Source organism: Salvelinus sp. IW2-2015, linkage group LG6.1, assembly GCF_002910315.2.
Source record: "Salvelinus sp. IW2-2015 linkage group LG6.1, ASM291031v2, whole genome shotgun sequence".
NCBI lineage: Eukaryota > Metazoa > Chordata > Actinopteri > Salmoniformes > Salmonidae > Salvelinus > Salvelinus sp. IW2-2015.
Window position 1 is genome coordinate 26,057,421 of NC_036845.1, and position 27,891 is coordinate 26,085,311.

A 27,891-nucleotide genomic window follows, 5' to 3' on the forward strand; every position below is an offset into this window, starting at 1 on the left:
CCTCCCCCTTTTCCCTCCAAACATAACGATGGTCATTATGGCAGAACAGTTCTATTTTTGTTTCATCAAACCAGAGAACATTTCTCCAAAAAGTACGATCTTTGTCGCCATGTGCAGTTGCAAACTGTAGTCTGGCTTTTTTATGCAGTTTTGGAAAAGTGGCTTCTTCCTTGCTGAGCGGCTTTTCAGGTTATGTCGATATAGGACTCGTTTTGCTGTGGATATAGATACTTTTGCACCCATTTCCTCCAGCATCTTCACAAGGTCCTTTGATGTCGTTTTGAGATTGATTTGCACTTTTCCCACCAAAGTACGTTCATCTCTAGGAGACAGAACGCGTCTCCTTCTTGAGCGGTATGACGGCTACGTGGTCCCATGGTGTTTATACTTGCGTACCATTGTTTGTACAGATGAACGTGGTACCTTCAGGCGTTTGGAAATTGCTCCCAAGGATGAACCAGACTTGGAGGTCTACAATCTATTTTCTGAGGTCTTGGCTGATTTATTTTGATTTTCCCATGATGTCAAGCAAAGAGGCACCGAGTTTGAAGGTAGGCCTTGAAATATATCCATAGGTACACTTCCAATTGACTCAAATTAAGTCAATTAGTTTATCAGAAGCTTCTAAAGACATGACATAATTTTCTGGAATTTTCCAAGCTGTTTAAAAGGCACAGTCAACTTAGTGTATGTAAACTTCTGACCCACTGGAATTGTGATACAGTGAATTATAAGTGAAATAATCTGTCTGTAAACAATTGTTGGAAACAGTACTTGTGTCATGCACAAAGTAGAAGTCCTAACCGACTTGCCAAAACTATAGTTTGTTAACAAGACATTTGTGGAGTAGTTGAAAAACGAATTTTAATGACTGTAAACTTCCGACTTCAACAGTATATTTTTATTTGTTTAACACTTTTGGTTACTACATGATTCCATGTGTTATTTCATAGATTTGATGTCTTCACTATTAAATTCTACAATGTAGAAAATGGTAAAAATAAATGAAACCCTAAATGATTAGGCGTGTCCAAATTTGACTAGTACTGTATAACTTTCATAATATTCGCCTTAATGTTATTAGCCTACCTCTCACGATTGTTGCTTCATTCCTTCTTCGCTTTCAACAGCTAAATGAAATAAATAAAGGCAACAAAACTTACATCATTCTAATGACATCCTTGAATAATGCAGGACTAGATTCAGAAGGCTTTCACTTCTCTTCACGAAGATTGAATGGTTATGGGTCTGAATAAATAACTGCTATAGCCTACCACCATCGCACGTTCGCTCTTCTTTCAAACTACCTGTAAGTTATATTGGCTGCTGTATATAACATTTAGTAAACAAGAGCTTGCGTCCCTCTTCGAATAATCTATTGGTATGAGAAATGCAAAAAAAAAAAAAAAAATGTCCAGCAAGCTATTCTAGTCTAGCTTTTCCTGCATGGGACTCCAAGAGCTAAGGAGTGCTTTTTAAGGGGAGAGGCCAGCGGAGCACAGGTGCGTGCATATTGCACAAGGCACAGAGGCTATAAGTTAGAAGCTTATTATGCATAACCCATTATTAAATTAGCTACATATAAGGCTAACACTGCATTGAAATGTATTACCTGAAAGAGGTAGGCTAGGACATCTATATATTAATCTAGAACAGGATTATCTATTTTGGATGCAATTTGAGAGACAAAGACTGCGAGAGTGCTCGCACGTGCACTGATTTAAAGCATTGATATTGGAGTGAAAAGGTTTTTTTAAACTGCAGCTGCAATAAAAAAAAAAGAATCCTTACAATTAAAAAATAAAGGTGACCCCCGAAAGCCAGATGGAGATGGGTAAATTAGACACGCATTCTGTCTTTATAGTACTGTAGCATAGACTATGCTGCAGCAAATTCATGCCTCCAGGTCACAAGAAAAAAAGTTACGAGGTACAGTAGGTCTACATGCATTAGGAACTGCGCGCCATACTGAGATGGGCGGTCTGTCCCCACCCTGCGCGTTGATTCATCATGCAGAGGCCGTAGAGAAGCCAGATTTAGACATTGCATATCATTTAACAGTTCCATTTTACGCCATGCTGTTCATATAATGTATTATAATTGACTGGTTTCAAGCAGTTATTTATCCCGGGAAAAGGGAGTGGAAATCTCAGTAACCGGGTTCCCACCATTCAACCCTACTGTAGACATGCTGCCCCAAAAGAGGGATTGAATGTTAGCAGAAATCAGTTTTGTAGATCATCAGCATGTTTCTCCGCGAACGCTACATCGTAATGTTGGGTCAGCAGAGTGCAGCAGCAACTGATATCGGGAGGATAATACAGTAGCTAGCTAGATAGGCTTTGGTGGAAGCACAAAGCATTGTGTGTGGAGCACAATGTAGCTGGTTGGTTAGCAGCATCCCATTTGTTTTATATGAAATGTGACTGGCTCAGTTAGCAAGTTTATACTAGCTTTCAAGCACATTGACAATCTTGAGAAATAATGCTTGTTGAAGTACACAACTCCTTTGTTAGATGTAAAATGGCACGACTAAGATTTCTTCACCAAAAAAAAAAAAAAAAAAAATTGACAGAGTTATTGTTTTAGCTTAGATTAATTGAGACTGTTTAGAGGCAGAAATTGGTTTCGGCAGATGATGTAACCTAGGTAATATTTTTCAAATGTTATGGCAACACGTTGTGGCCAAACTACTTCTGATCTATCCCAATACTGTTTGCGAAATACAAGATAGATCAGCGCAGGCGGAATCAACACGCAAGACAATGGCCCAGAATAGAACATCTCTAGAGGGGAGAATAGGAGTGTCCTTACCTGTTCATTGATGGAGCTGTAGTCGGTGGTGGAAACGTCATCGTCCTCCGAGTCAAAGAACTCCTCCTGATTCTCCAGCAGCTCCGCCAGGATGCGGCTAACTGACTCCTGCTCCTTCAGATCCTCCACGTCCGTGTCTAAACTAAGGTTAGAAGATATGACCTCAGATCAGCTGTTATCATAAACACACATCTGTGTGGGAACTACAATATACAGACAAGAAACGACCTTAGATCAGCTTTATCACTACCATCCCATCTTACAATAATAAAGTCACTTGTTGCGTCATTAAGTTTAACTTTAGTGATCTGACTCCACATCAGATGACTAAGAACTGGTGCTAATACTTTGTAAGTATACAAAGATCAAATATTCATATTCAATAAGTAGACTCTAGCATTGACAGAACAGCTGTTCTCTCCCTTAAGTCAACAGAACACGTCTGTTTTCAGAGCATTGGCCACAGACACTCTGGTCTAGAAGATTCTCTTACTATTATTACGCAAAGCAACCCCTCACGTGGCTGCATACATGTCTAAGCTTGATCACCAGGGTGTGTTATATATTTCATGATATAAATGAACATGTTACCAAATATAATTTGTTCTATAAGCTCTTATACAGCACCATTTCCTGTGAGAATTCCAGCAACGTGAGATTGCCATTATGCAGGTATGTACACGTTAAAAAAAACTGAACGCCAAGTACAAGTACTAAAGGCCTGAGGAGGTATGGGTGTATGGATAGGCGAGGTGCTGTGTTGTTGGCCTTACTGGAAGATGTCTGGTCCGAATACCGCGGCGAGGGCGCCGACGCTCCAACTTTCCTCCTGGAGCGAGGCTACACTGGACAGGAAGCGGCACAGGAAGCGCAGCAGGCTGTAGTTAACCTGAGGCAGCTGCTGGAGGAAGTACTTCATGTTGCGGGCGAGCTCTTCCTCGCTGCTGTAGTCTGGTAAACACACAACAGGGGATTGGAGATAGATGGTGCCAAGGGAAAGAAGTAAGAGTCAGACGAGAGAGAGGTGGAAAAAGATGGAGAAGGATGATGAAGAGAGAAGGAATTATGTGCAGCGCCAGTATAGGGGGTACAGGTCAGACAAACAGAAACCGAGGAGGAGGATGAAAAGGTAGAAGACTGAAGAGGAGGAGAATAATAAATGATGAAAATGAGGATGACTAAGATGAGCTTACCTTGGTAGAGCTGCAGGATGTGGGACTGCATGCCTGCAGGGATGATGGGCTCTGGGAGCTCCTGCAGGAAGAGACGCACAGGGCTGACGGCAGAGGCCAGGTCAGCCTCCTTCTCCAGGTCCACCTCCTCCCCAGAGTCATAGCGCTGTCGTAGCCACTCCACCCGCTCCGCGTTACCGTTGACTAGGAACAGTCCCTCCAAATCCAGACACCCTGAGAGCAACAGAGACAAAGAGGACAGCAGTCAATCACTTGCTCTGTCTGCTAAACAGTTATATATGAGTGACTCCTTCTGTGAGCATTCATGAGGACTGTGAATACAGCTTTCACTTTGAGTAGAACGGCTACATGAATTTCTCAAACAGATTCCACACTGATTTTAGTACATTAAACTGATCAAGTTGAAGGCCTAATTTCTCAAATGGGTAAATTTGACAATTTCCGAGATTTGTTCAGCTGTACTATAATTTGTGCAGTTGTACTAACAGCTCAATCACAGGGCATATTACATGTAAGGGAGGAAGGAATGTTATTTTACCCACAATAGATGCGGTAAACGCAACCAAAAATGGAATTGCCATGGAAAGGGAAAGTCTCCTCATTGCCCCTCAGCAAAATTAGCCTACATTTAGGCTATTGTTCATTTCACACTAGGTTGAGGTAAAAAATCTGAGTATAATGCTTGTATGGATGTCAACCCCAACACATGCTCGGGAAGGAAGGAAGGAGAAGGACTGCCCGTTCCATGATCTCGCCATCACGGTTGACAACTCCATTGTGTCCTCCTCCCAGAGTGCTAAGAACCTTGGCGTGATCCTGGACAACACCCTGTCGTTCTCAACTAACATCAAGGCGGTGACCCGTTCCTGTAGGTTCATGCTCTACAACATTCGCAGAGTACGACCCTGCCTCACGCAGGAAGCGGCGCAGGTCCTAATCCAAGCACTTGTCATCTCCCGTCTGGATTACTGCAACTCGCTGTTGGCTGGGCTCCCTGCCTGTGCCATTAAACCCCTACAACTCATCCAGAACGCCGCAGCCCGTCTGGTGTTCAACTTTCCCAAGTTCTCTCACGTCACCCCGCTCCTCCGCTCTCTCCACTGGCTTCCAGTTGAAGCTCGCATCCGTTACAAGACCATGGTGCTTGCCTACGGAGCTGTGAGGGGAACGGCACCTCCGTACCTTCAGGCTCTGATCAGGCCCTACACCCAAACAAGGGCACTGCGTTCATCCACCTCTGGCCTGCTCGCCTCCCTACCTCTGAGGAAGTACAGTTTCCGCTCAGCCCAGTCAAAACTGTTCGCTGCTCTGGCACCCCAATGGTGGAACAAACTCCCTCACGACGCCAGGTCAGCGGAGTCAATCACCACCTTCCGGAGACACCTGAAACCCCACCTTTTTTAGGAATACCTAGGATAGATAAAGTAATCCTTCTAACCCCCCCCCCCCCCTTAAAAGAGTTAGATGCACTATTGTAAAGTGGTTGTTCCACTGGATATCATAAGGTGAATGCACCAATTTGTAAGTCGCTCTGGATAAGAGCGTCTGCTAAATGACTTAAATGTAAATGTAATGTAATGCCGTGTCATCACAGTTAAAAATGACTGACTACCACCACCCATTTCTGTATGCTAGCTATGCTAACCAGCTTTTATCGAATGGGAGTTTGCATTTAGCGGTCACTTCTTCTAAACCTGAAAATGGACAACTTGTAAAGTTGAGCAGCTAAAACAGCCAAATATCCAAATCGGATATACAAGTAACCACATTGTGGGCCTGTTACAATACATAAATCATGACGATTTGAGGAATATCCACTTTGTCAGATCAGATTTGTTGAATGTGGGCCAATCTGGTCTGCATTCCATTGACTTCTTTACCACATCTATCCCATTCAATGTGCGTGGGTTGGTCGCGCAAGTGGCTTCCTGTTTCCAGATGCAGCAGCGGCGGGGGGGGGGGGGGGGGGGGGTGATACTATACACAAGAAGTGTCCCAACCAGGAAGAAGAGCACACCATCATTACATTGTCATGTCATCCCACACTCTGATTTGTTCCACCAAAGAGAATGAGGAGATCTGCAACTAGGATTTGTTCAGTGAGCTGCCTGGTTAAGGAAAACAGTGGGTGGGCGGTAGCTGTAAGGCAGACACCCTGGTATGTGCCACGGACCTTCCCCCCTTCCTCTCCATGCCCACCCTAACCCCGCTGGGCTAACAGCAGCTCGCTGGTCTGGGCCCTGCTGCAGCTTACAGAGGTCTCATTAAGTCACAATTATGGCATCCCGTTCTGAGTGCAACAGACAGCTTAAAGTATTTCAATGCCTGATTAACTTCTGGACTGCACAATTATCATTAATATGGCAGCAGGGGAATGAAAGGAGGTGTGTTTGGGGGGGGGGTGTAGTGTATTACATAACCACCCAATGTCTGCTTGATGTCACATTCAGTTGACTGGAGAAATACCTGGAAATAAATCAAGTTGAAACGAATGAGGAAGTGAAAATCCCTGTCATTGTAATAAGAACTAAATAGATGTTTATGCCTCTGGAGTTGCAGCTTATGCCCTGTGTTGGATTGACTAGCTCTTTTTCCCCCCTGCAACCAAACTTTCAATAGAAAGGAGTCTAAAATSTTACGCAACAGAGGAAGCACATCTTTTTGATCACAGTGCATTTAGAGTTCAGCGTATCAAAGAGAGGATCTCCAAACAACATATTTGGTTTATCGTGATGCAAGAAGTAGTCTTGGTTGACTGCAACTGTTCTTTTCGTCTTAAGCCACGCTCACTTGTTCAGCTTTTTATTTTATTTGATATAAACTAGGCAAGAACTAATTCTTACTTACAATGACGGCCTACCCCGGCCAAGCCCTAACCCGGACGACGCCGGGCCAGTTGTGCGCCACCCTATGGGACTCCCAATCACGTCCGGTTGTGTTACAGCCTGGAATCGAACCAGGGTCTGTAGTGACGCATCTAGCACTGAGATGCAGTGGCTTAGACCGCTGTGCCACGTGGGAGCCCTAGGCCAGGGGTGGGAAAACTGTCTCAAGGGCCACGTCGGGATTTCGAAATTCACACAGACTTATTTGTCAGTCAAAATCAAGTTGCAACCCAGAAAAAGAGCAGTTATTTGAAAATATAGGTCCATTACTACATACTTCCTATCTAGTTTTAGACATTCCATTGTGGCCTGGAGCACAAAATGTTTATACATGTACCAAAAATAATTACCCTCCCAACCCCCAAAATATATTTTTACGCCCATGGGCCGTGGTTTGCACACCCGTGGGCTAGGCTACATGGAACATGAACAGATTTTTTACAAAGAATAAAAACGCACACAATCATTTAATCTCTCCCTCTCTATACATCTATAAATAATCTCTGCTTTGATGTAAAACAAGTAGAAACATCTCCAGTGGGGTTTGATACAAGAAGCTGAAATTATGACAGGTAAAAGGTAATCTCTCTCTAAAGTACCTGGAGGAGTTGTCAAAACAAGCCACAACGACATAAAGCAAGACACAGTGGAAGAATAATGGGATTTACTGAGCACGTAAAAAGATACTCTACGGTAAATGTGATGCTCAAAGAGGTGAATCATTTGCCAGAGAGAGAGAGAGCGCGCGCGTGTGTATTTTTTAGGTCCCATTCATGCAGCTCTCCTGTGTTGCACTCGGTAGATAGGCACAAACTCTAAATAAGTTATTGGACAAGGTAGTGGCCTTCCGTTTCTTGCCTAAGGAATACCTCTGCAGTTAGAAATGCAGTGCGTGTGTGCCACTCACCATGCTCCTCGATGTACTCTACGATGTGCCTGACCAGTAGGGGGACCTCCTGGCCTGGCTGGCCGCTCTGCTGCACCACATCTAGGGGAACCCCAAAAACCCTGGCTGGTGTCAGGGAGTCACTGGGGGAAGGAGAGAGGCTCTTCCTCATCGCTTCCACAGCCGAGCTGTTTCCGAAGGTCTGGACACCCGCCAGCGCCAAACCGAGGAGAGACAGAAAGGCAGATACACTGTCACAGGCTGTGCTCTCCATCCGACATACATATACAAACACACACACAGGGCGGACGGCGGGGCAGGTCCCAGCATTATACAGATGAAATCTGACTAAATCTGATCGGGCCCCATCTGACCCTCCCTCCCTGCGCAGCTATCAGGCCCAGCTAGCTCGGAGCCAGAGGGTTACGTAAGTATAGTGAGAGTCAACTGCAAGTGTGTCTGACAGCCATCAGAACAGGCATGTTTACAATGCTAACAGGAGCAGGTGCCTGGGCTCGGAGCGTTTGAGCGCTAGCTACGCTACATTTCAGTGAGACTTCAATGATCTGTGCCCTATTAAACAAACGCACACTGACCAGGCTAGCGGACCTCTCTAAAGATCGGCTCTGCTACAGGTCAGCCAGGGGCATATTAGGCTGTGAAAACAAATACCAATCCATCCAGACACCAATTACTAACTGCAGTTTTAAAAATCACAGGAGTGTGTTGTCGGCTATGTTGGAATGATTCACACTCCAAATGTCTTGCCATTTGTTATAGTAAACATGTTCAGGACCAGCATATTACATCAATGTTAAATGTACAGAATTGGAAATGGATTCGATTTTTAGGCTGCAATTTGACCTGTGTGTTGTTTATGTTGCTGTACTCACCGTTTAGCACTTAAAACACCCAGTAGTTCACCTTATCTTCAGCACCACTCACTAGCAGTGAATCAAATGGTCATCTATGGCTGCTTCAGGCTATGGCAAAAGATGAGCCTGTAGTTCCTCATTGACAGACTGCGAATCCTGATCAGGACTTCAGTAGCTAGGCTGCAGGGGAGAAAGGAACAAAAGTGTTGGAAAGAAGTTGCTTGCTTAGGTTCTGAAACCACAAGGCCACAATAACCACTTAATTGTCAAGAGTTGATCCACATTAAAAACAACAAAACATGCTTATTATAGGGCCTAACGAGTGGCGCAGTGGTCTAAGGCACTGCATTGCAGTTGCTAGCTGTGCCACGAGATCCTGGTCCGAGTCCAGGCTCTATCGCAGCCGGCCGCGACCGGGAGACCCATGGGGCGGCGCACAATTGGCCCAGCGTCGTCCGGGTTACGGGAGGGTTTGGCCGGTAAGGGATGTCCTTGTCCCATCACGCTCTAGCGACTCCAGTGGCGGGCCGGGCGCATGCATGTCTTCCGACATATTGTTTGGTTGGCTTCCGGGTTAAGATGAAAATTGTGTCAAGAAGCAGTGCGGCTTGGTTGGGTCGTGTTTCTGAGGACGTAATGGGAGTTACAGCGATGAGACAAGACTAACTACCAATTGGATACCATGAAAATTGGGGAGAAAAAATGCATGCTTATTATTACTGCACGTAGCCTAGTTCAAATGAAATGTAGTTCTAMCACATTACATAAAAAATACCAATATTTTCATCAGATGCAATAGTAGTGATGGGGCGGGGATCTATACAGTTACCGGGATATTATTTGACGATATACCGTATTATTTCGACAATATCGCAATATTATTTTTGCGCTAGTTGGCTGTACCAAAACTCAAGTAATTCAAAGCTTATTGGCTATCTTTTTTAATTAGGGAGCCAATTTGTTTTTCAGCACTTTTATTTCCATGACGGATCAAAACTTGTTCTCGTGGCTTTCTTGCCCCTATGCAGAAGACATACACTACATAACCAAAAGTATATGGACACCTGATCGAACATCTCATTCCAAAATCATGGCATTAATATGGAGTTGGTTCCCCCTTTGATGCTATAAACAGCCTTCACTCTTCTGGGAAGGCTTTCCATTAGATGTTGGAACATTGCTGCAGGGGACTTGCTTCCATTCAGCCACAAGAGTATTAGTAAGGTCAGGCACTGATGTTGGCCGATTAGGCCTGGCTCACAGGCGGCATTCCAATTCATCCCAAAGGTGTTGGATGGGACTGAGGTCAGGGCTCTGTGCAGGCCAGTCAAGTTCTTCCACACCGATCGAAAAACCCTTTCTATATGGACCTCGCTTTGTGCACGGGGCATTGTCATGCTGAAACAGGAAAGGGTCTTCCCCAAACTGTTGCCACAAAGTCGGAAGCACAGAATCATCTAGAACATCACTGTATGCTGTAGAGTTAAGATTTCCCTTCACTGGAACTAAGTGGCCTAGCTCCAACCATGAAAAACAGCCCCTGACCATTATTCATCTTCTACCAAACTTTACAGTTGGCACTATGCATTCGGGCAGGTAGCGTTCTCCTAGCATCCACCAAACCCAGATTAGTCTGTCGGACTGCCAGATGGTGAAGCRTGATTCATCACTCCAGAGAACACATTTCCACTACTCCAGAGTCCAATGGCGGCAAGCTTTACACCACACCAGTCGCCGCTTGGCTTTGTGCATGGTGATCTTAGACTTGTGTGCGGCTGCTTGGCCATGGAAACCCATTTCATGAAGCCACAGGCAGTTTGGAACTCAGTAGTGAGTATTGYAAAAGAGGACAAACAATTTTTACGCGCCATGCGCTTCAGCACTCGGCGGTCCCGTTCTGATAGCTTGTGTGGTCTGCCACTTTGGGGCTGAGCCATTGTTGCTCCTAGACGTTTCCACATCACAATAACAGTGCTTACAGTTGACCGGGGCAGCTCTAGCAGGGCAGAAATTGGATGAACTGACTTGTTGGAAAGGTGGCATCCTATGGACGGTGCCACGTTGAAAGTCACTGAGCTCTTCAGTAAGTCCATTCTACTGCCAATGTTTATCTATGGAGATTGCGTGGCAGTGTGTTACATTATATACGCCTGTCAGCAACGAATGTGGCTGAAATAGCTGAATCCACTAATTTGAAGGGGTGTCCACATACACCATACAGTCGTGGCCAAACGTTTTGAGAATGACAAATATTAATTTCCACAATGTTTGCTGCTCCACTGTCTTTAGATATTTGTCAAATTTTACTATGGAATACTGAAGTATAATTACAAGCATTTCATAAGTGTCAACGTCTTTTATTGACAATTACATGAAGTTGATGCAGAGAGTCAATATCTGCAGTGTTGACCCTTCTTTTTCAAGACCTCTGCAATCTSCCCTGGCATGCTGTCACTGGGCCACATCCTGACTGATGGCAGCACATTCTTGCATAATCAATGCTTGGAGTTTGTCAGAATTTGTTGGTTTTTGTTTGTCCACTCGCCTCTTGAGGATTGACCACAAGTTCTCAATGCGATTAAGGTCTGGGGAGTTTCCTGGCCATGGACCCAAAAATCTATTTTTTTCTTCCACAAGCCACTTAGTTACCACTTTTGCCTTATGGCAAGGTGCTCAATCATGCTGGAAAAGGCATTGTTCGTCATCAAACTGTTCCTGGAAGKTTGGGAGAAGTTGCTCTCGGAGGATGTGTTGGTACCATTCTTTATTCATGGCTGTGTTCTTAGGCAAAATTGTGAGTGAGCCCACTCCCTTGGCTGAGAAGCAACCGCACACATGAATGGTCTCAGGATGCTTTACTGTTGGCATGACACAGGACTGATGGTAGCGCTCACCTTGTCTTCTCCGGACAAGCTTTTTTCCAGATGCCCCAAACAATCGGAAAGGGGATTCAGAGAAAACGACTTTACCCCAGTCCTCAGCAGTCCAATCCCTGTACCTTTTGCAGAATATCAGTCTATCCCTGTGAGTGCAGATGCACTCACACCTGCCTGCTGCCATTCCTGAGCAAGCTCTGTACTGGTGGTGCCCCGATCCCGCAGCTGAATCAACTTTAGGAGATGGTCCTGGTGCTTGCTGGACTTTCTTGGGTGCCCTGAAGCCTTCTTCACAACAATTGAACCGCTCTCCTTGAAGTTCTTGATGATCCGATAAATGGTTGATTTAGGTGCAATCTTACTGGCAGCAATATCCTTGCCTGTGAAGCCCTCTTTGTGCAAAGCAATGATGACAGCACGTGTTTCCTTGCAGGTAACCATGGTTGACAGAGAAAGAATAATGATTCCAAGCACCACCCTCCTTTTGAAGCTTCCAGTCTGTTATTCAAACTCAATCAGCATGACAGAGTGATCTCCAGCCTTGTCCTCATCAACACTCACACCTGTGTTAACGAGAGAATCACTGCCATGTCGTCAGCTGGTCCTTTCGTGGCAGGGCTGATGGTGGAAATGTTTTTGGGGATTCAGTTCATTTGCATGGCAAAGAGGAACTTAGTAATTAATTGCAATTCATCTGATCACACTTCATAACATTCTTGCGTATACGCAAATTGCCATCATACAAACTGAGGCAGCAGACTTTGTGAAGATTTGTATCATTCTCAAAACTTTTGGCCAAGACTGTACATACAAAATTATATGTTGAGCAATATGTTTGGAACTTCGAAACGCAGTACAAAACTGCAATACATATCGTATCGGCCCCTAAATATCGTGATAATATATTGTGAGGTCCCTGGCAATTCCCAGCCCTATACAATACATGAAGATATTCAAATGATCCCACAGAAAGCTTACAGTGTTGGCATGCTAGAGAATACCTTAATACAGACGTTTCATCCAAAAGCTATCCACATGCATGTGGTGTGAGAGACATGACAGCTATGTTAGAGCCCAGTGGTGCAAGGATTCGTCCAAATTAGGCTAGTGTAAGCTAGATGGTGGAACTGGAAGCTGYGCTTACTGGCCTGTCATGGCCTCCCAAACAAGTCCACCAGCTCAGGAATCATGAAGAAAAACAAAGTTGCGATAACTAACAGGCTGCCAATGCCTGTTGGCTAAGTAAGGGAGTTGCCTTCTCAAGGGAGAGAGCGGGGTGTTAAAATATTAACAGACTAGGCTGTACTTATAAATGGAGCGTCTTTAAGTGCACTGTGCAGTAATGTCTTTATAAGACCGATCTATGAGGCATAAATTAGGCTAGCTTCACACTTTAAAAAAAGGTTCAAAGCAGACATTTTTTATCTCAATATCATAATTTCTGGGTAACAATTAAGTACCTTACTGTGATTAATTTAAAACAAAGTGGTCAAAAAGAAACAAAAATAGCCTATTAGCAAAGGTTTGGAACTCTTAGTCTTATTGAGAGCACTAATTTACCACCTGGTGATGTCACCAGGAAGACCAAAACCAAATCCCACCAAAACAGGCTGAAATTTCAGGCGGTCTTTTCAAAAAAGCTCTTAGAGTAAAAAGGAATTATCAGCATTTCAAAATTGTACAGTATTATTCCAACTGCATAGTGTGGTAATATATATAAAACACAGAAGAAAGAATTATGTATTCAGGTTGATGACTGCACTGGGCCTTTAAGAAACACAAATGAAGTCCCCACTCCCAGCTCGAGAGTCACACCGCTTCATGGTGTGACGGTCATTCTGACCTTCCAAAGGGATGCGATTAGACGACATGCTACTATATTTTCCGTGTTCTGACCCAGGCTGCACCATTCCTGTGCGCACGCCCACCTAAATCAGAGGATTGTTTCAAATTCATCTCACTATGAAAATGGAATTTCCTATCATGGAGTCAGTCCTTGCCACCCACCATGCTCCGCAACAAATGACCTACATTCAATATGAAAGTCATTTCTACAAGATGACGATGAATCGCTTGCCCCTGGCCTCTTTTTGGTGGAAAACTCAAAGAAACCCTCTTGTTCTGTACATGAAACTAGTGCAGCTCCTCAATTACTTTGCATCCCTCTTGACAAGGGGCTCTTTTGTGCTCATCAGAAGCCTTAGTTCTACTGTCTTACCAACCACTTAATTTCACTGCCTTGAGTGTCTGGCATCCCAAAATACCACACTATTCCCTATGTAGTGGACTACTTTTGATCAGGGACTATAGGGTTGTGCACTATATAAGGTGCGATTTGGGATGCACCCTTTGTCACCAGCCTCTGAAGCTTTGGTTTGGCCACTCAATGTGGTCTTTTTACAACATACCACTTCCAGTACAATCTCCAATAAGCATGGTCTTCTTAATCAGATTGCTTTTAAATTAGGCAAGGGTCACAGACAGACTTGATATAATAGGAAGATGGGCACAACGGGTACAGAGCAAGGACAAAATGTTCCCAAATCCCCCTGTACTTGGCTTTCATGGACAGAATGGGGCAGTCTATCTTAATCCCACATATCATGCGTGACAATCTTTTCATCCACAATGTCAGCCATTGTTAGGGGGAGGAGAGACGGCCAAACAGAACAATCAGGCAATGAGGTGGTGCATTGTTCCTGTCCGGTTCTGCATTTCATCTGCCAAGCCTAGCAGCAGTCATCTCACTTATGCTTTTTCAACAATTAAATCACCACCAATGCTAATGACATATCCGCAATTGAAAAAAAAAGATGAAAAAAAAGCTATTTCCTAAATCTTTCCACTTAATCTGCATAAATCCTGGGAGTTTGAAAGGTTATGGTTATTGGAGAAGCTTGCATGACTCCATTGGGACTTGAGTTCCCTTACATTACTCTGAAAGAGAGGTCTGCGAAGGACTGATTTACTCATCAGCCTCCCGCCTGCACCCCCCCGGCTTACTGTCCTACTCCCACCCGCCACCGCAATGTACATTTAGACATGTGAAGCAGCTCACTTGGCAGCAATGGTCACTGCCATTTTGTGCCCTATAGGCAATAATAAAATTTGTAAAAATAACCTACCGAATACAGTGGCAAGAAAAAGTATGTGAACGCTTTGGAAATACCTGGATTTCTGAATAAATTGGTCATAAAATTTGATCGGATCTTCATCTAGGTCACAACAATAGACAAACACAGTTTGCTTAAACACAAACAATTATACATTTTCATGTCTTTATAGAACACACCGTGTAAACATTTACAGTGCAGGGTGGGGAAAGTATGTGAACCCTTGGATTTAATAACTGGTTGACCCTCCTTTGGCAGCAATGACCTTAACCAAACGTTTTCTGTAGTTGCGGATCAGACCTGCACAACGGTCAGGAGGAATTTTGGACCATTCCTCTTTACAAAACTGTTTCAGTTCAGCAATATCCCTGGGATGTCTGGTGTGAACTACTCTCTTGAGGTCATGCCACTGCATCTCAAWTGGGTTGAGGTCAGGACTGACTGGGCCACTCCAGAAGGCGCATTTTCTTCGGTTGAAGCAATTCTGTTGTTGATTTACTTCTGTGTTTTGGGTCGTTGTCCTGTTGCATCACCCAACTTCTGTTGAGCTTCAATTGGCAGACAGAAAGCCTAACATTCTCCTGAAAAATGTCTTGATAAAATTAATTCAAGTTTTCCATCAATGATAACAAGCTGTCCAGGCACTGAGGCAGCCCCAAACCATGATGCTCCCTCCACCATAMTTTACAGTTGGGATGAGGTTTTGATGTTGGTGTGCTGTGCATTTTTTTTTTAAAAAATTTCTCCTCCAGTGTTGTGTTCCTTCCAAACAACTCAAGTGTAGTTTCATCTGTCCACAGAATATTTTGCCAGTAGCGTTGTGGAAAATCCAGGTGCACTTTTGCAAACTTCCGACATGCAGCATTGTTTTTTTTTTGACAGCAGTGTCTTCTTTTGTGGTGTCCTCCCATGAACACCATTCTTGTTTAGTGTTTTACGTATCGTAGACTCTTCAGAGATGTTAGCTGAAACTCTAKGATTCTTCTTAAACTCATTGAGCATTCTGCCCTGTGCTCTTGCAGTCATCTTTGCAGGACGGCCACTCCTAGGGAGAGTASCAACAGTGCTGAACTTTCTCCATTTAGACAATTTGTCTTACCGTGGACTKATGAACATCAAGGCTTTTAGAGCTACTTTTGTAACCCTTTCAAGCTTTATGCAAGTCAACCATTCTTAATCTTAGGTCTTCTGAGATCTCTTTTGTTCGAGGCATGGTTCACATCGGGCAATGCTTCTTGTGAATAGCAAACTCAAATTGTGTGAGTGTTTATAGGGCAAGGCAGCTCTAACCAACATCTCCAATCTTGTCTCATTGATTGGACTCCAGGTTAGCCGACTCCTGACTCCAATTAGCTTTTGGAAACACTATGTGTGTTTATTGTTGTGACTTAGATGAAGATCAGATCAAATTTGATGACCAATTTATGTAGAAATCCAGGTAATTCCAAAGGGTTCACATACTTTTTCTTGCCACTGCAGGTTAAATTACCATTTGTTTTCCCAACAGTTTATCTTCGATTGTATTTAAATATTGTGATATGCCTGCCTAGGTCTCTCCGCTTTTCACTGACAGTCACAACTTAACAATCATCTATTTGGTATTTGACGTGCGCTCAGCTCAAATTGCGTGCCTTTCCGACTGTAGGTTGTGATTTTAAACAATTTCACAGCTTTTTTACCTTTTAAAGAAGCTAAATGATCCTCTGTGGCCAAATCATGCTTTCTGGTGTATTAGCCTATTTTGAATGATTTAATTTCTCTGTATAGCCCGGAGTAAGCTAATTAGGCTATATAATTTTGGCAATTTAATTAAATTTACACTTAAAAATATATATAAAACGCAACATGCAGCTATTTAAGATTTTACTGAGTTACAGATAAGGAAATCARTCAATTGAAATAAATTAGGCCCTAATCTATGGATTTCGCATGACTGGGAATACAGATATGCATCTCTTRGTTACAGCTACCTTACAACAAAAAAATAGGGTTGTGGATCAGAAAACCAGTCAGTATCTGGTGTGACCACCAYTTGCCTCATGCAGCGCAACACATCTCCTTCACATAGGGTTGATTGCGGCCGTTGTAATGTTGTCCCATGCCTCTATGGCTGTGCGAAGATGCTGGATATTGGCGGGAACTGGAACACTGTTGTACACGTCGACCCAGAGCATCCCAAACATGCTTAAAGGGTGACATGTCTGGTGAGTATGCAGGCCATAGTAGAACTGGATCATTTTCAGCTTCCAGGAACTGTGTACGGATCCTTGTGACGTAGGGCCGTGCATTATCATGCTGAAACATGAGGTGATGGCAGTGGATAAGTGGCACAACAATGGGCCTCAGGATCTCACAAGGTATCTCTGTGATGGTTTCTCACAGTTTGTGCAGAAATTCGTTGAAACTGTGGATTTGCATAACCATCAGCTGTCTGGTCTCAGAAGATCCCGCAGTTGAAGAAGCCGGATGTGGAGGTCCTGGGCTGGTTACACGTGGTTACACGTGGTTACACGTGGTCTGAGGTTGAGGCTGGTTGGACGTATTGTGCCAGATTCTCTAAAAAGGACATTGGTGGCGGCTTATGGTAAAGAAATTAACATTCAATTCTCTGGCAACATCTCTGGTGTACATTCCTGCAGTAAGAACACCAATTGCATGGTTCCTCAAAACTTGAGACATCTGTGGCATGGTGTTGTGTGACAACTGCATATTTTAGCGTGGCCTTGGATTGTCCTCAGCACAAGGTGTGCCTGTGTAATGATCATGCTGTTTAATATGCTACACCTGTCAGGTGGATGGATTATCTTAGCAAAGGAGAAATGCTCACCAACAGGAATGTAAACAAATTTGTACACAACATGAGAGAAAAAAGCTGTGTGTGTGTATGGAACATTTCTGGAAACTTTTATTTCAGCTCATGAAACCAACACTTTACTTGTTGTGTTCATATTTTTGTTCAGTATACTTTGGGGAAAGCTTAGCTTCCTCTAGCCTTATGGACTCACCACCTATGTATTCCATCTTTAAAATTGTCATCGGAATTTGGTAAGAATGACACGCCGTTGCATCCGAGTTGCATGTTCTGTTAAGAAATTACCATAAACTAAATGTGATTTCTGTCATTCTGAGAACCGTGGGTGAACGCCCTAATCAGGTTACACAACCAATACATATGGGTCCATTAAATTTCTTAAATGTTTGGTCAATTTTAATGCTGACTGTCAAGGTTCTGTCCCCACATTTTCCTAACAGAAACCCTGCAATCTAGTAAACTATAGCCTAATCATATTTATTAAGTAAATTTCCTTGGAAAGAACATTTAAGTCATTTAGCAGACGCTCTTATCCAGAGCGACTTACAAATTGGTGCATTCACCTAATGATATCCAGTGGAACAACCACTTTACAATAGTGCATCCAACTCTTTTAAGGGCACGGGGGGGGGTTAGAAGGATTACTTTATCCTATCCTAGGTATTCCTTAAAGAGGTGGGGTTTCAGGTGTCTCCGGAAGGTGGTGATTGACTCCGCTGACCTGGCGTCGTGAGGGAGTTTGTTCCACCATTGGGGTGCCAGAGCAGCGAACAGTTTTGACTGGGCTGAGCGGGAACTGTACTTCCTCAGAGGTAGGGAGGCGAGCAGGCCAGAGGTGGATGAACGCAGTGCCCTTGTTTGGGTGTAGGGCCTGATCAGAGCCTGAAGGTACGGAGGTGCCGTTCCCCTCACAGCTCCGTAGGCAAGCACCATGGTCTTGTAGCGGATGCGAGCTTCAACTGGAAGCCAGTGGAGAGAGCGGAGGAGCGGGGTGACGTGAGAGAACTTGGGAAGGTTGAACATCAGACGGGCTGCGGCGTTCTGGATGAGTTGTAGGGGTTTAATGGCACAGGCAGGGAGCCCAGCCAACAGCGAGTTGCAGTAATCCAGACGGGAGATGACAAGTGCCTGGATTAGGACCTGCGCCGCTTCCTGTGTGAGGCAGGGTCGTACTCTGCGAATGTTGTAGAGCATGAACCTACAGGAACGGGTCACCGCCTTGATGTTAGTTGAGAACGACAGGGTGTTGTCCAGGATCACGCCAAGGTTCTTAGCACTCTGGGAGGAGGACACAATGGAGTTGTCAACCGTGATGGCGAGATCATGGAACGGGCAGTCCTTCCCCGGGAGGAAGAGCAGCTCCGTCTTGCCGAGGTTCAGCTTGAGGTGGTGATCCGTCATCCACACTGTTATGTCTGCCTGAAAGAACTGCCCCATGCATATGCAGCCTACTCTTTTTCATTGAGACCAGACATACGAGGCGTACTTGATCTTGCATGCACGTATGCCCAACTAGGGGAGGAGAAGTAGGCTACTTAACTTGATGCAGAGAATTGAGAGTGTGAATGCGACAAATGTTTATTCAATTTTTATAGAGCGTTTTGGTGGCAGTGTGTTGAAAGCAAGTAGAGAGCTCAATGGAGACTATGTATTCCAACTAAAAACACACAAGTAATTGACTTTCACCTCGACAGACTTTCTACTCTAGGGCTGAGGTGACTGCCTCACCTAACCTCTAAAGGCAATGCATGCTTCCCATCCAAAACAGTTCGGAACAGTTTGTGAGTATATTACGACAACATTTTGGTCTTCGGCAAAGGGGTTTTTCGGCTGATCGTGGACACTACATTTTTTCAAAGCAAGCTGAAATTCATTAGCCGAAGGTCATTGGTTAACAGTAGGGATTCTTGAATTAATTAATTTTTTATTCAACCTTTATTTARCCAGGCAAGTCAATTAAGAACTAATTATTATCTACAATGACAGCCTACCCTGGCCAAACCCTAGGGTGATTCAATGATAGTTTATGCACATTTTTTTCACTTGCTAAATACTGCACCAAACATCTAAGAGGTAAAATTGCGCGACTAAGCAAAAACGGCTAAATTAATGACAGATTTCTTGAGTTATCTTAGATTAATTCTGACTATTTTGAGAGAGTGTATACTGGCTACGGCGTCTCAAGATGGAAAAACAGTACTATTGACGCTTTTCTCTCGTTTTTCAAGCGAATGTCTTAAGGGAGTATGCGAGCAGACTCATTCAGTTAGGTGCCAGCCAAAATGAAGCATGTGGAAGCCTTAAGTGGCACTGGCAAGTAAAGATAACAGGAGAGATTGATATATTGACAGCACTGAGAAACAGATTTCACAACAAGGCAGTCTGATATTGACTGGAGGGAAGAGAGGAAAAGGATATAGGCTAGGAGCAGACAGAGACAACGTCTGCAGAGTCAACACTACCTCTGAGTTGACCCTAATGCTAGTTCTGAGGTTGAACTCATTGACCTTAACTAAATCGCCAATTTTCTAATTAAGTGCTAATAATATGGGTAGAAAGAGAAAATAGGGTGTAGTAGTAGGGGATAGTGGATGCTGTGCTACTCTTGCCTTTGACACGGCAGTTGCCTGAGCATCCCATGGGACTGATTCCTTAATAACTAGATCTCTTTAGGGGACAGGAATGAGAAGGGCTTGTTATTTAACCCAAAGGCCAGGGTGGCAGAGAGAAAAGGGTAATAGTTCTCTCAGTAAACCAGCACCTATTCATAACTTACAGTTTACAGCACTGATGTAGCCTAAATTTATACAGGGTGCCAATTTATTGTTCCGTAGATACTAAGTTCCGAACATACTAAGTTAGAATATGGAACAGATAATCAGTTACGACCTAGGTGTGAAATGTCTCAGTCACAATGCCATTTTACTGTCTGAGCATGGGCAGACCTAACCATTTATTGTGCATTTGCATACATTTTCCATCTTGGATACTGATGTCAGCTGTCTGAAGGCTTGAGGTGTGGGTGTAGGCTTGAAATGCCTGCAACTTAGCCAAGTTGGCTCGCTTGCCTTAGACAATGACATTCTGATTATGGATTTAGCGTCAACTTTATCACCTCTGTACCAGCGCAAAACAAGAATCCTATACTTTGTTGCAAGGAACAGTCCTTCACCATTATCAAAAGATTGTTATGTGATAAACAGACCTAGTTCATGGGGGTGAGTAATGGCTGCTAATGAGAGTTGATATTTGAGAGCTATGAAGAGGCAATGAATAACTAATGCATGGCTTAGCACATAGCAACTTCTTATAAACAACAGCAGGTCAAAAGAGAGAAATTCTTGTAAAAATATCATATCTTCAGAGAAATTAGCCTTACCTGGCCTGAACCTACTACATCAAGAAAATGAAAAAAAAATAAAATGCACATCAGAATGACTTTGCAAACTGAAGCTCCCTCCTTTGCCACTCAAAGGAAGTAACAACTGATTTATAACAAGGGTAGTGCCTCAGACATGAGTCATGACAAAAACCTCACTGGGTAGATCAAAGACCGGAATGTTACAATGGAGGAAGACAGGTTTGTGTCATCAATGTTGTGAGGCCCATTGTTTAGCAATAACCGCGAAGGGTAAAGCTTCAGAACGTTGGAAAACGTTACTTGCATGTTAATTTCAAGCAAAGCACATGCTATATTTGTAGGTATAAATCATATTAATGCCATCTTAACTGGCTGTGTAATATATCCTTTACTACAGCCCTACTAATATCCAACTTGAAGAATGTATTTTCTGTACTAGAAATATTTAGCTAGCTGCCCATTGTTAGCTGGGCAGCTAAGCAGGTTGGTATTGCATTGCTAGAGAGCATTGGAGATCGACAAACAAAGCAAAAAGTTTTATGCCAGCTAGATAACACTGCTTTCAACCTTACCTAGAAGGGTTATGATACGAATGTCTAATTCAAAAATTGTTAGCCAACTAGCTAGCTTGCAGTCTTTGGGTTGCTTGAATGTCGTCACATTCAAAATGCTCAACAGCTAGCAGCAGCTTGATCCAGTCCTAGCCTCCAGAATTACACTGCAGTGGAGAATAAGCAAAGCAAAAACTCGATGATAATGTTTTTGGTCTCTCCCCGGCAAAAAAAAAGAATCTTAGTCAACCGAAAGTAGTCAGTTTGACCGCAGTGCATTTAGAGTTCAGCGTATCAAAGAGAGGATCTCCAAACAACATATTTGGTTTATCGTGATGCAAGAAGTAGTCTTGGTTGACTGCAACTGTTCGTCTTAAGCCACGCTCACTTGTTCSACTTTAAAAAAARTWWAAAAAAAAAGTTTTAACCTTTATTTAACTAGGCAAGTCAGTTAAGAACTAATTCTTATTTACAATGATGGCCTACCCCGGCCAAACCCTAACACGGACGACGCTGGGCCAATTCTGCACAGCCCTATAGGAACTCCCAATCACTGCCGGTTGTGAGAAAGCCTGGAATCGAACCAGGGTCTGTACTGACACCTCTAGCACTGAGATGCAGTGCCTTAGACCGCTGCACCACTGAAAAGAAAAACATGTAGGCTGCTGAGCTTGTCTGATGCTTTAAGCACTGCTATACAAAATTACTAAAGAGGGCGCCAGAGATCAATAGGCTAAACAGAAGAAAAAAAACTGTTCCCGACCCTCTTCCTCCCACTGCTGCTGCTAGTCTTCGCAGATTCTGCCATTAAGTTCCTGAAGTTGCTGGTAATAGGCTACACCATGGGTCAGCAACCTTTTCAATATGGAGTGCCACGTTATCGTACCATTTCTACTGATCTGCGTGGCAGTTATGATTTTCATATGCACATTTGTGGGACAATTTAAAATGTATAATAAAGTCTTCATATCTCAAAATCAATGTCATGATAATCAAAATTATACCTAAATCAAAATTATACAAATCTAAAAGTAGCTTCTATTGCCAATATGTAAAAATTGACTAAATAAAGCCAACAGATAAACACATTGCAGCCCACAGGTAGAAAATATCCTGATAAAAATAAATATCCTATAACATCACAAAGGCTAAGCATGGCTTGTCTGTAACGAACTTGCAAAATTGCATCAACTCTTAACTTGGTCCAGTGCAAAGCTGGTGCTAGCAAATTTTCAAAACTGTATAAAARAATTCTGGTCCCTCAAGGGTATCCTGTCCCAGTGAGCTCCAGACAGACATACACTGCTGTAAGCTATTTTGTGCAGGGGATAAGAAGTAATCAGGTAGGCCTATTTTATGATGTTTCCGTCTAATCAGAGCTTGACATATTTCCCCTTTCATGCTGAGTGGTAATCAATAGGGAGAGAGCTCGAAAGATTACATTGATGAACTATTATCATTCTAAATGGATGTAAAAACAGAGACTTTGTTTACTTGCCATTTGAGGTGAAGAAAAATTTACTTTGAAAAGCTCCAGTGATGGTGAGTTAAGACAAATCAGAAAGAGTATTAGATCCCCAAATGGGCACATTTATAGGCCTACATTTGTGCGCAGGCCAGGTAGACTAGGCCTACTTCTATATGTGTAATCAGGTGTGCCCTTACTCACGATTGACAGGAGCGCTCCAAACAAAAGACAAAGAATAAGTTGACAACTCTTAAATGGAAATAAATAAACCAAAACTTAGTGTAGCCTAGGTTGTGCGCTCTGCAAACAACGGGTCCACTCCTACAATAACAACGGTAAGACTATAGAAAACACAAGGTTTTCTGAAAATATTTAAGCAATTTAATGCGGCACTAAAATGAATGCATTTCAATGAGAAATTCATTTTTCTTTACCCTTTGCGGGTGAAGCCGAATCTGTTGCTAGCGTAATAATTTTCAACATGGAGGATTTTAAACTAATTTCCTGAATTGACAAAACATTTAAACTGAATTCGCCCCTAAGAGTATCCAAGAAGCATTGGGTCGGGTGCCAAATAGGAGACATTACTCCCAAGCTCATTTGGAGCCTATCAGGCCAGAAAGTTTGCTTTGCTGTGCTTCCTACGCCCTCTGACCTTGAGTGCGTACATACAGTGGGAAACTGATCTTGTGCCTTCAACTCCACTGCTCTCTCCACTCAATCAACAGGAAAACAAACTCAGCTCAATATAGCCTTTGGCAGACGGTGCTTCACCACAACATGTTAATCTTGTGCTTACAAACCACTCCCCTGCCTACAGACATTAGATAATATCAAACATTACATCAGGTTCTAACATTTCACTCATAAGGATATACAATAATAAAAAATGTATTTAATCAGTCTAGTTATCACATGACAAGATAGAGGAAAATGTTTCACTCAATAAAAACTGATAGATATTCACAAGACAGGCAAAAACAGTTATGTTGAGGGGATAATTCATACTGGTGCACCAACTGTCTCAGGACTGTCCAATGTCCATCTAAGCTGCCAGGGATGGCGATGGAAAGGAGAGCCTAATCCAACACCAGGAAGAGAGCTCACCAAGCAGAGAAATCCCCTGGCCTGATGGACAGCTGGTTTAGGCTGTGGTAATCTGAACAGACACACATTCAGCAGGTTTAAAGGGCAGGACACCTCAACGCATCTGCTGCAAGCATCCGATCACAAGATAGACCTGTACCCCATAGTGGGGCCTAGGTCTATCTTGTGATCGTATTCTTACTGGACGTAGGCCCAGGCCTACCCAGGGGCTCCAAGAAGCCAAGTTATTCTAGCGCCCGCCTTTTTCTGTTTAGAGAACCTCTGGGGTTAGCCCGGTTCGTTTCATTCTGCTGCGAACACATCGGTTTCTGGCCTTTTGGACGTCCTGTCCTAGGCTCATCTGACCAGATTTGGTTATGCTTGGCCCGTTTGCGACACAAAACACTCCTCTAGCAACAACAATCTCACATGGCAGGAGGCTGTGCACTCGAGTGACTTTATTTTCCTTTCCTGACATTCCCTCAAATGCTAAGGTACCATTAAAAGCTTGCCTGCAGACAAAACTAATTAACTATCTGTCTGACATAGAAGTAATTGAAGAGAGGAGATGACATTCAGTAACGTAGCAGGCAGTTAAACATTCTGGAATTCATTTTAAAACAATAAAAAAAAGTTGCTCATTCATTACCAAAATCAAAAAAGATTAGGCCTAAATGTAATACACTAGTTTGTAGAATCTAAATGTAATACACTAGTTTGTAGAATCTAAGTCAATAGCACCAGCGTGGACATGGCCTAGTTATAGCTCTCCATCAGAGCATCACTGCTGCTGACCTTCGGATCCCACACATTTGCAGTACTTCAATCTCAAGCTGGTGTTAGCTTTGAGGTGGGCCATTTTCATTCAGCTTGGCATTGATTACTCCAAATAAAATGGAATTGCAGAGGACAGCAATGCATTTTAATCACAATATTATTGTTGGATGAGGGAGACTTGTGTTGCTTTCGCATTGCAGACTATTCTTAGAGATCATTCCATCAAAAGCTTGGTGTTTTTCTTTAGAGGCCATGTCAGAAGTTAATCAGATGTCTATAGAAAATAGCCAAATGAAAAACTCAATCACACATAGAAAAAAAAGTGTCAACCCAGAACATGAAAAGCATAAAAATAGCATGTAACTGTGGCATCCTGTTGATGGTGACCATTGAATATGCTAACAAGCTAGCTAGTTAAATAACATGCATTGCTAGATGAAGAACAGTCAGCACCTTTGTGTGAATTTTATATATATTTTTTAATTCGGATAATTAAAAAAATAAATAAACAGGTGTGGATTGTTCTCCATCCATCCTCTCCTGATTTAGACTATACCAATTTCATGGCATCCTTGGTTCAATAGCTACTGACGAGAGAAAACCGAATATCCAATATAAAACAACCTTACCTACTGTTTCTAAAAAGTCGGGTAAACAATACTAAAGATGTTTTATAACGTATAACTAGCTTTATTCCTGTGGCTATGTGTGTCTAAAATTTCAAGCAGCTAAAGGACAACCTTCACAGACAACCGTCATTCTATTCAACGTTCTGGCTTGTAAAGGAAAGAACATTTACACGGTTTTGTAGGTATTCATTTCAGGCTGTTTACATAACAATGTGTGTATTACGGTTTGATTAATCAGACTAGCCAATTCACTGTGTAACGTTTACTAAATTGCAATAGAAAAATAAACTATTGAATAAGCATTTGTGAGAAAATGCTAATTGTGGTCATGTCTAACATTCGTATTAACTAAACACGAAACTGAAATTAAACCAATCTCTGGCAGGACTGACGGTGGAAAGCTAGCCAGCTTTCTTGTTAGCATATACTAAATGTTAGCAGGCTAACTGGCAGAAGCTGCTTTTCACCTTGTTAACGTTAGCTAGCATCAAATTCTTGGCAATGGGTTAAATGAAAACAAATTAATATCACTAGTAGGCGTTTTAGCACATTCATACCCATCAACCTACGGATGTGACTACAGAATAATGCAATTATTTAGTCAAACAAAAACACCTGTACAAATAATTAGGAAATGTTAGCATGCTAACAATGTTAGCTAAACTGGCGAGCAAATGTTGTGAACCTACCAGATTAAATCCAACAGGAACGGAGAGCAATGACCATCAATTATCGTTTAGAGTTTATAATTGAGGTCTTAACGAACGACAAATTTTATCAAAATGAAACAGATATTAGCAAAACAAACAATTGATAACATAGCTAGCTATTTGAAAACAATTCGGTTCCCGTTTGTTGAAATTCAGATACCGTTTGTAGCTCGTTGCTATAACGTCTCAGCTCACACCCACAAGAGATGAAGCTGCCAAATTTTGTCCCCGCCTCTCCCATTGCTCGGGGTTGTATTCATTGGGCACCAAACTAAATCAAACATACTAAAATAGGGAGGGACTTTATGGAATTGTCCAATAAAAATCGCTTATTTTCGTGTGCCGTCGAAAAATGTTTTAAACGTTTACTGCGTTGTGTTCTAATGAATACCACCAGAAAAGCAAGCGGATGACTTCCTCATCCATCCACATCGCATCTCACATCTCTAGAAGCAAGAATGTCAGATACAGTAGCAGTTTATGATATAGCATATGCTATAATCGCTAGCTACATGTTGCCATTACATATTTTGAAGAGACAGTCACAGTGCAGACAGCTAGATGTTTCATTAGAAATGATTTCAAGGTAAAATTACATAAATCAATACAAGTGGCTTACAAACAACCTTCCATGTGAATAAATACTCAAGTATCACCTTGTCTATACAATCGCAGCAGTTCACAAATCATGTTGATCAAATTAAAACATGGCTTGAAAATAATGATTAAAACATACATAGCATGAACATGTAGGCTACTGCTCACTCCCCCTTTGGGATAAATTATTGGACTTTTCAGACTGTTCCAACCTGAATATAGTGGATAAATTGATTCGAAATTATTTAAAATGTTCAAACAAAGATTACTTTATCTGATACGATACATCTTGGATTTGAAATTTGGGACTGTCCATAATGATCGGAAAGAAAGAGTTTGTGCGCCATCTACTGGGAGAAATACTACAGATTGTTTTTGCTGTTGTGGCTCTTGCTCAATAACAAGGATGTGATGTGATAGCAAGAACGAGCTGCGGCTCAAAGCAGCCAAATAAACGTTTTTAGTCAGACATTCACGTTTGCCATATAGAGTTCAAATATCTAGCCAATACATTTTAAATTGAATAACACTTCGTGTAATGAGCTTGTCAGAACTGTAACGATTTTACACTTTCGTAAGTATAAACTAGTAGTAGTCATTGCTCTTGCTCGAGAGTACAAATTCTGGATGATTCGATACGTCATCGTCTCACTGGCTCGTTCTCTGGAGAGCTCTCGTTGGCTTTTGCTGATCGCCGTTCTCAAATCTTGGTGTTGCATATCTCATACTACAAGAGCATCGCTGATTTTGTGCGGGAAAAAATAAAGCATGTTTGAAAATATCGGGATGTCTGTGACTGCTCAAAGACGGGATCGAAAAGCTCTCCGATGGCGTCTCTTTGACCCGCTCACATTAAACGATCGACGATGACGGCCGCGTGCTCAGAGTAGGAAACAATATGTGTATTTTGTGTCTGATCTCAAAAACATGTCTGGGACTGTTAAATCGGGGACAAAATCGCGTAGTGTACAGCCAGCTTTTAGACAACCATAATTTTTCTATGACAAAATCTATTCTTCATCAGTGTCTCTATCAGATGTAAACGGCCAAACGTGTTTCATTTTTGTTGTTTTTGTTTTATTGGTAGCCACAGTATTACATGTAGTGTTTGTAATGCAGACATTTCTGCATTTTTCAAATCAAAATCAAATCACATTTTATTGGTCCATACACATGTTTAGCAGATGTTATTGCGGGTGTAGTGAAATGCTTGCTCCAACAGTGCAGTAATATCTCACAATTCACAACAATACACACA

General features: G+C 42.6%; 1 protein-coding gene across 2 annotated transcripts in view; it reads right to left on the bottom strand.

The window, feature by feature from the left end:
• LOC111965363 (protein FAM13B) overlaps nt 1-26,242 on the bottom strand; it is an 83,184-nt gene extending 56,942 nt beyond the window's left edge. For both annotated transcript variants that reach the window (XM_023989515.2, XM_023989513.2), the window contains exons 1-6: nt 26,016-26,242; nt 8,672-8,833; nt 7,800-7,980; nt 4,008-4,220; nt 3,588-3,765; nt 2,815-2,956 (exon numbers count right to left, since the gene is read on the bottom strand). In XM_023989515.2, coding sequence (XP_023845283.1) covers nt 2,815-2,956; nt 3,588-3,765; nt 4,008-4,220; nt 7,800-7,950 — 684 coding nt within the window. In that variant the 5' untranslated portion in view covers nt 7,951-7,980; nt 8,672-8,833; nt 26,016-26,242. The remainder of the gene's footprint in view (nt 1-2,814; nt 2,957-3,587; nt 3,766-4,007; nt 4,221-7,799; nt 7,981-8,671; nt 8,834-26,015) is intronic.
• Nucleotides 26,243-27,891: the final 1,649 nt, after the last annotated feature.